Source organism: Galeopterus variegatus, unplaced genomic scaffold (assembly GCF_000696425.1).
Source record: "Galeopterus variegatus unplaced genomic scaffold, G_variegatus-3.0.2 Scaffold406, whole genome shotgun sequence".
NCBI lineage: Eukaryota > Metazoa > Chordata > Mammalia > Dermoptera > Cynocephalidae > Galeopterus > Galeopterus variegatus.
Genome location: NW_007726517.1, coordinates 454,693 through 467,843, shown reverse-complemented (window position 1 = coordinate 467,843; position 13,151 = coordinate 454,693). Strand labels below are relative to the sequence as shown.

General features: G+C 39.8%; 1 protein-coding gene across 1 annotated transcript in view; it reads left to right on the top strand.

Annotated features, from left to right (window-relative positions):
- Positions 1–10,998, top strand: part of SMS (spermine synthase) — a 41,917-nt gene extending 30,919 nt beyond the window's left edge. Inside the window, exons 10-13 of the mRNA XM_008568400.1 lie at positions 2,599–2,713; positions 3,955–4,034; positions 8,834–8,949; positions 10,475–10,998. Of these exons, the coding sequence (XP_008566622.1) occupies positions 2,599–2,713; positions 3,955–4,034; positions 8,834–8,949; positions 10,475–10,514 (351 nt within the window). The 3' untranslated portion in view covers positions 10,515–10,998. The remainder of the gene's footprint in view (positions 1–2,598; positions 2,714–3,954; positions 4,035–8,833; positions 8,950–10,474) is intronic.
- Positions 10,999–13,151: the final 2,153 nt, after the last annotated feature.

The following is a 13,151-nucleotide window of genomic DNA, read 5'->3' as shown; positions in this document are numbered from 1 at the left end:
TAAGGTGCGTTTCAGTTCACTTGGGAAAAGATGTAGTTGATTTAATAAGTGACGGGCATAATGGGCTATCCATCTGTGTGAGAACAAAGTTAGCTAACTCTAGAAACCATAGAAATATGAATTTCATGGCTTAAGCTCTAGATATAAAAACTAATACATTTAGGAAAATTGAGAGTATTTAATTTTGGAATTCGGAAGCCTTATAAGAAAAACACTCAGGAGCTGTTTATGGTATTATGTTGTTATTACCAAGGCAGAAGACAACTACAAAAAATATTGGTAACACATGACAGGTAATTAACTCCTTGAAAAATACAGAGAGCCCCTACAACTTAAAATTTAAAAATGAAGTTAGCTCAATTTGTAAAGGTGTAATGAAAATGAGCTCTGGTACTTTTCAGAAGAGGACAGTCAAATAATCTGTGAAAATGTCACAAGATGTTCACCCCTGTTGGTGGCCCAGGAGGTTCACGTGAAAACATCAGCAATGGACTTGGCAGAGTTAAGAAGAGGGGCACCACCAGCCCGTGCTGGGGAGGATGCCAGGAGACAGGTGCTCGCATGCATTGCTGGTTGGGGCATGAATTGCCATGAAAAGTAAAATGTGTTTTAACATGGTAGCCCAGTGTTTGAGGGCCCAGACATAAAGGCATCGATACAAGGAGGTTTATTATGGCTGTCCTTGTAGAGGCCAAGGTGTGGTGATGACAAGAACAAGAAGGTTTTTAGTGAAATGGTGTATTTTTTAAAAATGATGGTTACCTGGAGAGATGTTAGGGAAAAAGTTCAGAATGCTGTGTGGTTTAAGTTTTACAAAAGAACACACATTTGTGTTTACGTGTGGGTGAGTGTTCATAAGAGTCCATATATGAGCATGTGGAAAAATGAGTATATCAAATGGGATTAATATGTGGATTGAAGGCAGCTGGGGTTAGTACCTTCTACACCTTTGCATAGTTGGACTTGTATGATGCATTAAGTGAAACAAGTTATAAAACAATAGGACAGTAAAATCCAGTTTCTTAAAAAAAATATAACCATGAGGGTACGTATAAGAACATTTATAAGAAAAAATATGGGATAGGTTATCTTGGGAAATTGTGGCAAACTTGATTTCTGACTTATAATGTGAAAATTTTTTTACATGAGTGTTTTTTGTAATTAGGAAAACAAAAGATGTGAATAACTCCTGTCTAGTTCAGGATATGGCCCAGCACATAGCTTCAGTACTTCAAAGAAAGGCAGACCTCAGACTTACTTCCTGTATTTACTACATAGGATTTGTGTGAGGATGCCAGCCCTTAACTGCTGTACTCCACTCGTTAATGACTCTGATTGTAGAAGCTGTTATTTACTACATGACTTTATCAGCAGTACTTGAAGTGTTAGGGCAAATGAAAAACCGTAGGTTAATAATTTAAGAGGTAAGACGCAAAAGTAAATTGATAAACAATGAAGTCATTCACTGCTTAGTATAAAAGAAAAATTAAAAGTGGAAGAAAATACAGATATTAGGAGAGGCAGTATAGTTTAGAGTTGAAATTGGCCTTCAGATAGTGTATCAGTTCATTTCTCTTATAACAAAATACCTGAAATTGGGTAGTTTATAAGAAATGAAATTTATTCCTTAGCGGTTTGGAGGCTGGGAAGTTCAAAGTCTGGGGAACACATCTGGTGAAGGCCTTTTTGTAGCTGGTGGGATGGGTGTTAAACGGCGAGGATGGGCAGAGCAAGAGAGAGCTGACTTGCTCACTTGCTCTCCTTTTAAGGCCATCAGAACCGTGTTCGTTACCACCCATTAAACCATCAATGGATTAATCCATTCACAAGGGTACAGTCCTCACAATCTAGTCAAGTTTTCAAGGCCCCACCTTTCAATTACTGTAATAGGATTTCCCACCCTCTAAACACTGTTACTGTGGAGATCAAGTTCTCCAACACGTGAACCTTTGGGAGACACATTTAACCCACAGCGGATGGTTCCTGGTGAATTTCTTGGCTCCATTTCTTGTTGGGTGCCTTTGGGCAAGCCGTGTAACCTCTCAAGTTTGTTTCTCCATTGGTAAAATGGGATAATGATAGTACTTGTAGAGTTGTTCGCAAGATGAAATGAGAAGGCACATGAAGCATGTATAGACTGTCCGTGACTTAGTATATGGTTCAACTTAAAATTCTTTGACTTTACAGTGGTATGGAAGTGGTAACATTTCAGTAGAACATCAATAAATTATGTGAGATACTCAGCACTTTGTTATGAAATAAGCTTTACGTTAGATGATTTTGTCCAACTGTAGACTAATGTCAGTGCTCTGAGCACGTTTAAGGTAGGTGAGGCTAAGCTGTGATGTTTGATAGGTTAGGTGTATTAAATGCAGTTTTGACTTAGGACGGGTTTATTGGGACGTAACCCCATCATAAGTCACGGAGCATCTGTGGTAAGATCTTCATTTTCATTGTCACAGACATGGATGAAAGTCTTTTGTTTATGGAGCAGGTTCTATGAATCTAAGCCCCAGCTTGCATTTTTCCTCCTTCTCTACTAGTGATTAACTACATCCACATGTGTTGGCTCACTCTTTTTCCTGTTCTCTCTGTAAGGTTCTCATAGAAGACTGTATTCCAGTACTGAAGAGGTACGCCAAAGAAGGGAGAGAGTTTGATTATGTGATTAATGATCTGACAGCTGTTCCAATCTCCACATCTCCGGAAGAAGGTAGATTCAGTGTTTTTTTAACCAAGATATTGTTCATGGCGATGTTTCTCTTGGCACCATATGAGGTGAAAGGATCTTAGAGATTGTCTAGTTAAGTTTTCTCATTTTTAGAAGGGGGTTCAACTGAGGCCCATGTGGATAGATGACTGGATTTGGATTTGGATTTGGCTTTCATTCCTGTTCCGCCATTAAATAAGCACGTTAACTTGGTCATTTGAAACAGACGTTAAGTAAAATGACTCATAATCATATCATTGACATTAATTGTTTCATAGTTTATTTAAATTGTGATTTTTTTTTAAATTGGTGACGATTCTAAGGAACAACAGAGGCAGTTCCCCTCTTAAAACCATATGCTCCACATCACTGCTGTTTGTTTCCTGCGTTAATGTTTTTTTCCTGTAAACTTGACTTCCTGCTCATTTTACAGAATCGGGTCCCAACTTTATGACCCTTGTGGTTTCTCTCAGGATGTCGCTTTTCACCTTCCTTAAAGCAGTTTTCTTTCAGATTTCAACCACTGTCTTTGTGTGGAATCTTTATTTGGTATTGTGAGAACAGTGCTAAGTGGATACACATTTGATTTTGACCTTGTGTGTGTGTGTGTGTATGTGTGTGTGTATGTGTGTGCGTGTGTGTATGTGTGTGTGTGTGTGTGTGCGTGTGTGATGTCAGCTATATGACTATACATTGTCATTCATAAAAAAGCTCTGAAATATTGGATCTTAAGCTTGTGACTTCTCCCTCCCTCCCCTCCCTTCCTTGCCTCCCTCCCTCCCTTCCCTTCCTGTTTTCTGATGCTTATAACAATACCTGAAACTGGGTTAATATATAAGGAAGAGAGATTTGTTTATTAGAGTTTTGGAGGCTAAGTCCGGAGTCCGGGGGCACATCTGCTGAGGGCCGCCTTCTTGGTGGGGACTCTCTACAGAATCCCATGGTGACACAGGATATCACATGGTGAGGACTGGGCTGGAGCTGGGCAAGAGTTACCAACATGCTCACTTGCTCTCCTTATAAAACCCCAGTCTACTCTGATAATTCATTACTCCATGAATAGATTAATCCAATTAACCAGTCACCTCTTAAATACCTTTCAAATACCATACTGGGGTTCCAACATGAGTTTTGTGGGGGACTTTCAAAACATAGCATTTAGTATTAGAGTGAATATTGGATTTCAGATGTTGTTGATGCATGCAAACCCATATTTATAAAACTTAATTTTTTTTAACATCCAGATTCCACATGGGAGTTTCTCAGACTGATTCTTGATCTCTCAATGAAAGTACTGAAACAGGATGGGAAATATTTTACACAGGTAGGGTACTGAACTGTTTTCTTCCCAAAACTGTCATTTAAGAATTTTATATTTTGAAATTTGAATGCATACTCTCAAAATTTGTGTCTTTTAATGATAGAACAGCATCATTGGGTTATGTTCTTTCAAGCAGTAAGTTTCTAAATAGCTGACCTGTCACCTACTGGGAATTAATGAGTTCTTGTGGATTTATCCTGATTTATCAACCCTGGTATTTGGCTGTAGTACAAGCTGCTGCCACCAGGTGGAGACAGAGACTGTGATTTCCACCATCTTCTCTCCTTTAGGAGATTCTTAAATGGAAATACGGCAACATGCGTCTGATAAATTTGGCTGTAGTATGAGCTCCTGCCACCAGGTGGAAGCAAATTGTGGTGTTTTTCTCTTTCTCTAGGGGATTCTTAACTTTAAAAGGTTTAAAGATTGTATTTCTTGATATTTAAAAAAAAATATGCGACCTCTTAAAATCCTTAGCAAAATTCTGAAAATGACAGCAAAGGCAACTAATAATACAGCCTTTTTACTTGGTACAAAAACTTCTTGATTAATAAATAAAAAATAAGCACTTAACTTAGGTAGTATTACACTTTGGTCTCTAAATTTTGAGTTTACAGGCGAAGTCCCTCCCCCTCCTGACTTCTTAATTTTTATTTATTTATTTATTTACTTACTTACTTACTTTACTTTACTTACTTACTTACTTTACTTACTTACTTACTTACTTACTTACTTTACTTACTTACTTACTTACTTACTTACTTTACTTACTTACTTACTTACTTACTTACTTTACTTACTTACTTACTTACTTACTTACTTACTTTTAAAAGATGACCGGTAATGGGATCTTAATCCTTTGACTTGGTGTTGTCAGCACCACACTCTCCCAAGTGAGCAAACCAGTGACCATCCCTATATAGGGATCCGAACCCTTGGCCTTGGTGTTACCAACACCACATTCTCCCAAGTGAGCCATGGGCCGGCCCTAGACTTTTTTTATTTTTAATATATAAAGTGTGGGTGTATTTAATTGTCAAGAACAGGTAGCATTCTTAACTTTACTCTCGTGAGGAGGTGCTTGCGAGCATATTCTATCCTTGACGTTTTATGGAATCTGAGTTTAATAATCTGAAAACAACGTAGTGACCCTAAGAGACACCTTGACTCAGGCTCCAGCCCATCCTGCTGTCCTTTTCCCCTGGGACAAGACCTTCAAGCATGGGGTGATTAATCCTGGACTTTGCACTTGGTCAAAGTGTTGGGAAGCCTCGAGGAGAGCAAATAACTGTCTATGAATGGATAGGTTTTTTCCCCTAATATTTAGAAATGATTTTTTGAAACATGCTCTAGACTTAACTGTTTAAAGCAGGGGTCTGCAAACTGTGGGCCACATCTGGCCTCCTTGTTTGCATAAGGCTTTCTTGGCACACAGCCACACTCATCCATTGCATAGTGTCTGTGGCTGCTTTTGCCCTACAACTGCAGTGTTGTGGCGGAGACCGTATGATCTGCAAGGCCTAAAATCTTTTCTGTCCAGCCCTTTACGGAGGAAGTTTGCTGACCTCTGCGTTGTAGGAAGTCTACAGTGAAAGCTGCTCGAACGAAGCTGTCTTATTTGTAAAAGCAACCTAGATTCAGCAAGTTGGTCTTTTTCATGAGTGGACACTTCTTAAGCAGAGCATACCTATAGAATTTTTTTTTCTATTACGTTTCTGCAAATAGAAGGAAATCTCACGCAGCTTAAGTCGAAGAAGAATGTGAGGCTCTGGGATCTTTAACCAAAAGAGAGTGAAAAAAATCTGGATTCACTGCAAACCAGACCATTTGTAGTAGACAACAGGTGGAGTTAGGAAGAAAGTGTGACTCTTTTGTCCTGAATATTTGCCTGGTGGACTGCCTCCTATGAGGAAGTGTTGTCTTAGTGTGGAAGACCAAGAGAAATGCTGGCTTAGAGTAGCACCACAGCCCATTTGTAACTATCAGTGACCCAGGCTTTGATAACTTGCCTTTGCCAACTGACTTTCACCAAAAATGGAGTATTATGTGTCTAGGGCTGCGCTGGTTTCCAGGAATTGTTCCAAAGACGTATTATGACATGTTTTTTGTCCTCCACGTTGATTATAGTTGGAAACACAAAGCGATGTCATTTTATAACACCCGGGGGTCCCACAGTACATTCAGTAGTTGAATGTGTTAGGCTGTGAGGTTCACACGGACTTAGTGGGTGTAGGCCTTTCAAGAAGCAGTGGTTGAGTCAAACAGGGTGGTTTGATTAGGACTTATTGATGTAGTTGCCACAGTGTAATTTTTTTAAAACTGCTAAGTGACATGCTCAGAAGATAGCCTCGATTCCTGTCATGTCCACCTCTCTTGCCTGAGTGTGTAGCTTAGAAATGGAGTAAGGTTAAGGGACGGGATGAAAATGTGTGATGATTTACAAAAGCTTAAATGTTCCTGCCAAAAACTACTTGCGTCACAGTGGAGAATTTGTGAAGTCATTAGTGTCACTGTGGCTGCTTCAAGGCAGCCTTATCAGCAGTGCCGTGAAGCTGGGGAATGTGTTGTGGAATTTGAAACAAGGAGGACTTGCCTTCGTGAGACTAGGAAGCAGGTCCTGGGACTCCCCCCTGCACTGCCCCCCATTAAGAGAACTTTAGGTTATTTGATACATATAAAAATACGTATGTAACATTCATGTAAGTTATGATGCAAAATACTAGCAAACCCCTGACCTTTCACCTAACTTGAGAATTGGACATTACCAGTAGTATCCTTGGGGCATCTATATTCCTCCCTAATTCCGGCCTGTCTCTGGAAGTAACCCATCCATGGTATCCTTTTTTTCTACTTCTGTTGCAAACAATACAGAAATTTATAAAGTACAAAAGCAAGTGTTACTTATCCATGCCTAATGTGGGGCAAGGAGAACTTTCTAGAACCAAAGGTGCTGTATTGGCACACCCCTAGGTGTGTCCCCACCCTTTGTCCCATTCCTTCCTCTCATCCTTAGTAGGTGCTTAATTCTTTGCTATTAGATGTTTGTTGTGCATTTCCCACACGTCTTTCATAAAACGAAAAGAATAAATAATGTTCTGTTTAAGTAGACAGGAAAGGGAAATGTATCCCGTTACTTTTCTTGGGTAGGTCTCTCTCTGTGTGGTGAACTTCTTTTTTTCTCTTTTCTTTTTTAAAACTGCTTCTTGACAATGTTGGGAAAGAACAAATTGAAACTTTCCTATTTCCTTACCACATTCTCTGTAAGGGGGGCCTCCCATATACTCTCTCTAAAGAGAGCATGATGTCAATTTTAAGATGGTAAAGAAAATGATTTAACTGTGCACCTTGGTGGCATTTCCATTCTGTAGCTTCCCCACTCGTGATCTAAAAACAACTGGGCAGTGTTTTCTATTTGTGAATCTTAAATTACACGTGGGGTGTTTATATGCGCTCATGGTGAACTTGATGTTGAAACCAAATTATATGCTGTCTAGGGGTAGTTTGGCCAAGTCCCACTGCAGGACCCTAGATGATGGGTTACTAAACAGGATGGCACTGAAGGACGACATCATGCTGAGCAAATGTGCTAAGTTAAAACCACTAAAGCCAGCTCTCAGAATAGTTCTAACCTCTTGCCCGTGACTGGCTGGCTAGCTGGTTGGTTTTGAGATGCTGTTCTTAGGAGTTCTTACATCATAGGCTGTCTTTATTTGTAGATATAATTTTCATCTTACAGCACATAGATTCAGTAGTCTTCTGGATGTAAAGAACTTCAGAGGTCAAAAGAAAATAGGTGGTATTAAATACTCATCTTGTTTTCTAAATTTGTAATGCAAAGCACTTGAAGTAAAATTGTGCCAAAATGATGATAAATCCTACCCCAGACCTACTGAATCAAAACCTGCATTTTAACAAGATCGCCTGTGATTCATATGCACATTAAAGATTGAGAAGCATTGCTCCAGAGCTGGGCAGATACTGTATCCAGTCAGCAGTTCTATGTCTTTGACATCAGTCTCTGATACTCTTTACCTTTTTTTTTTCTTTCCTCCTCATGGTCACAGAATGGCTGCTGCAGCTCCAAATGTCACATCCAGGTTACAGGCTGACAAAAAGTTGAAGGGGTGGGTCACTTGTCACTGTATCTCTTTGACCACCCCTAGTTGCTGGCCAAGCTGAAAAAGTGGTGACTGGAAAGAGAGAAAAGTTAGAGCAATGAAGTCCAGGGCAGGTTTTTGATAAGGAGCACACCTGGGTGATTCCTTAGCATATGTATCTTGAATAAACTTTTGTTCTCTTATGTCTTAAAATAAATTACAGATTTTGCCTAAGCATGGGATGTGAATATAGTTCTGTGGCAATATCTTAGACTCTTAGAGTTGTAGTTTCAACTATTCTGGAAATCAAAAGCACTGTTTTTTCTGATACTTCCTTTTCAACACAATGGGGACCATTATTGAGAATTTGCTTTGAAATGGGTTATGTGTACGAATCTTTGCTCAGTCGCATGGTGTTGATACAATGACTGTCACTAATGAGAAATTGGTCTCAGTGCTTTGTATTGCTTTATACTCTGATAATTTGAAATGGCTTGGTAAATGAGGTAGAAGGATAATGAGCTAATGAGTCTATAAATAGAATTCCATGCAATTTGTAAAAGTACAGAAGCCTTATCTCATTTTCAAAGACGAACCGTTATCTAAAGCTAGAATTGTTCTCCTGTATTAGAGAGACCTTTAAGTGAGTGGAGCCCTCAGTAGGACTCAAGAATTCCATTGTTTGCTTTTCTCTCGTTGATTTAGGGGAACTGTGTCAATTTGACAGAAGCCCTGTCGCTCTATGAAGAACAGCTTGGGCGCCTGTATTGTCCTGTGGAATTTTCGAAGGAGATCGTCTGTGTCCCTTCATACTTGGAATTGTATCCTTTGACCATGACATTGTGTTGCCAGATCAGAACACCCCAGTAAATCCTAGGCCAGTTTAACATTTTAAGTCCCAATAATAAACAGAGTTACCTCTGTAGTACATAAAGCCTAGGTTCTCCAGCTTGGCTGCTATTGGAATCACCCTTGGGGCTTTTAAAAAAAAAAAAAAAAAAAAAAAAAAAAAAACTCTTAGAAATGCCATTCTGGGCCTTGAAGCTTTGGGGACAATGTATCAAGTCTTATCAGTTAGAGAGAACAATCTACACACAAAAAAAAAAAAAAAAAAAAAAAGCAAAACACTGGTTTCTGGGTCCCACCCTCAGAGATTCTGGGGTATGGCTTGCCACAGCTTCCCTGGTGCTTTTAATAATCAAGCACCACTGGTCCAGAGCAGTGGTTCTCACAGGTGTTCCCACACCTGCAGCATCACCTGGGAACTAGTTAGACATGCACATTCCCAAGCCCCATCCTCACCTGCTGCCCAATCACATTGCTGGAGGTGGAGCCAGTGACCTGTCTTACAGCCCTCTGGGGGATTCCTGTGCGCCTGAAAAGCTTGGCAAGCTCTGGTCTAAGATGTCTTTAGATACTCATTCTACTCTTGCATTAAAATTATCTGACTTGAATATTAATTCCTACACTTGATGCTAATTTACAGTAGAAATCGGGAACAAAATAATGCTGGGGGCTGCAAAGTTCCACCAAGTAAAGTTAGTCCGAAGAAGTAAAACATGGAGAAAAACCAAAATGAGCATTGCGTTCGGAAATTTGTACAGCATTTCCTTCTGAAAGAAAGGCAGACAGCAGTCTGCGGACAACTCCTTCCTTATCTGTGGTGGTCAAGTCCAGGTGCATGCGACAGCAGTTTTCATGCCCTGGCAAGCCAGGACAGAGCCCCAGCCGAGTAGGCAGCCTGCTGGCAGGAGGCAAGAAGCCCCTAGATCTGCCATGGGGTGGGGGGTACGGGGTGGGGGTGTCCTCTGCTTGCTGGGTGGCTGTGTCCTTGTGTGGCCTGTGGAGAGCTTTGACATCTCCTTTCACCAACTGGCCACCTGCGTTCAGGGTTCCCTTCGGAGCATTTTTGTGTAGTCAGGTCTGTATTGGCATGTTTAGAGATTTGAGAAATCAGTTGATAAAACATAGGCTGCTTCTGCCTTCTGGTTCCTCCCTCCACCCTGTTTCTTTTTTCCCTGTCTTCCTCCTCCTCCCTTCTTCCTTCTCTCTTCCCTCCCTCTTCTCTGTCTTCCCCCCACTCCATATCTCCTTCGCTCCTTCCTTCCTTCCTTTCCTTCTCATGCTAATTCCCTAAAGCTTTTATGAGACCTTGGAAGCAGTAGTGTTGCCGGAGAGAATATTTGCATTCCTTTAGCCTTTTGTCCTCTCGGTCCTTGAGGCATCCCAGGTGGTGGCGTCCCTAGCTGCACAGTGGCCTCCTCCAAAGGCCTGCATTCTCATTCCCACTATGTCCGAAGCCATGACGCTTTTCATCCTGCTTTTATTCCTTGATTCCCTGTCCAGGTGGGTATTTTACACTGTTTGGAAGAAAGTGAAACCATGAAGATGAATGTCCCCTAATCACGTGTGCTGCAAATAGCCTTCCTGACCTCCATGTGCTGTTCATGCCATCAACATGAGTCAGGCAATTCATCGTGAATTCCTTAAAGTTTTCTTTTTTTAATTATTTTTAACTTAAAAAAGCGAATGGAAAATGTATATTTTGATGAGGTAGGCTGTTATTTTTTTTGAAAGTCAGCTGAAGGATGATTAGACAGCACAGCACAGAATGCTAAATGCACTGACCCTCCCCCCAGAATGTGATTTTTGTTACTTTTTATTTCTCTGTGGGCTATTTCTGTTTTGGTTTTGGTAGACCTTCAATTTGGATGTTTAGAGGAATGAACATCGTTGTTTTATTCCAGAGGGAAGTTCTTGGTGGTGTTTCTTTCCCCCCAAATTGACTTAGATATTAAAATTTGGTGCTTATAAGAAACAGTTAAAGAAAATGAATTAGCAATGCTTCAATTAAAGTTACAAAAAAGACATTTCATGTGTTCTGTGTTTTATTTCAGCCCAGTTCCCCACCTTGGCACTTCTGATCCCATAGAACCAAGGTGTCTCCTGGTCTGTTTTGGGTTCCGTTCTGTTCTATCACTGGTGTCATTTATCTCTGTGGTGTTATTTATCTCTTTATAAGGCCTTGGGGCCTTTTTTGAACAGTAGTAATGACTTCATTTACCACCATGGTAAATGATACACAACCTGTTACATTCACCAGTTCTTCATTATTATTATTATTTTTTAAAAAAAGATGAATGGTAAGGGAGCCACGGGCCGGCCCCCCAGTTCTTCATTATTAAGTTGACCTGAGGATAGCAAAAGATTTTGCCTGACCATAAAGGCGAAAATCAAAAGCTTATTTCTATTCCCATTTTCCCTGGTGTATTAGATGTGGAAATAAAGATCATTTTGGATGGCTGCTATAAAACTTTTTGAGAAGATTCTTGGATGCACAGGTATATGACAGAGTTTGTGGAAAGGCCTGTGGCAATAAGAGCAACTTAAAAACTCTCGTAAGGAAGGACATGTAATTAATTGTATTGTATTTGTGGGTAACAATCCACTTCACAGGGGAGCTTATATTGACTTGGATTGTTAGACATTACTGGGTTATTCTATTTTTATAAAAGACTTATGCTTTATCAATAGAATGAATTCCTTTATGGTAAATTTGCAGTAAGAAAAACATTAAAAATGAAATATTCAGTATCTGTTTTGAGATAGAATTAGTGTCAACACGGAACATTCTCCCAAGGTATGAACAAATGGTATGATATGTAATAAATATTCTTTAAAATGGGTGTATACCTACTTTTTTTCCCCCTTTTCATTGGACTGGCATGGAAGAAGAAACAATAAGGTTGAATAAAAGGAGTTAGTCATGTTGGAACTAGATAGGCTATAGGTTAAAATGACATTGGTGGACATTATGAATCCTCCCCATTCCCTCAGACTCTTTAATACTTTGCAAAGGCACGCTGTACTGTGTAAGATTGTTGTTAGAACACTGTTTTGGGTCAGCAGAATTGGGTTTTTTCCATTTTAGCAAAGAAACCAAATATATCTGATGCCTGGATATGGTGCTATTAATATATGAGCATGACTTCGCACTTGAAGACTAGCTTGAGGCTGAGGCAAGAGATCCACTGATAAGTCTGGTGACACAGGTCCTGCTAAGAGCTGAACGGTACAAATGAAAGGGATCAGATTGTGCCAGGCCATGAAAAATACATTTGTGAGAGAAGGGATGTGTATGGGGGGGGAAGAAAGGAATGGAAGGAAACAAATGTTTTTATTTTGGAGGGTAATAGTGAATTGTGTCCGGACTCATTTCTTTGTATTGGAAAAGGATGATGTGTGATTGTTTTGAACATCTTTATTACTGTTTTAAAACAAAAGCATGCAAACTGAACTCTGAGAACTAAAAACCACCTCTGCTTTTGCTGCTTTTTAAAGAAATGTTATAAATCTAGCACTGTTATTTTACTTTAATGGCTATAGTGTTATAATCTCCTTTATAATTTAAAATGGAATATACTGTAGGATCCTATAGCTGCTTTTTTTATAAATAGGGCTCTAGTTTAAATTCTATTGAACACATCAGCAGATATCAAGAATTGATTTATTAAGAAACTGAAATGCTTCTTTCTCTTGGAACTGCGACTGAATATATAAAAATTTTGATTAATGGTGATCCAACTGGGCCAGAGGAAGGCTGGGTTGACTATTTTTAGTGAGCTAAAGCAGTGCTGATGTCCAAATAAATGCCGTTACTCCTGGGCACTTTGAATAGTCACTTCCTCGTTTGCATTAACTATTGACACAGGAGTTTTTATCTCTACCATCTATCTCGCAATAGATCAACTTCGCTCTGTTCCTATGGCTCCTGGCATAGGGTGGGGAGTTGGGTGTTTGTGTTTTGTGTTATATATCATCAGTATACTTGACTCTAGAGCAGTGCTACTCAAAATTTGGTCCGTCAACCAACTTTGTTTTCTAAGCAGTTTACTTGAGCTGAGCTTTTCTTCATTGCAATACTTTCTCGGTGAAGGAGGCAGCAGTGTACTGATTGTCATTGCAGCCCAAGTGCCTTACCATATCTTGGAACAGTATCTTGAATAGCATTCTTCTAGAGGCC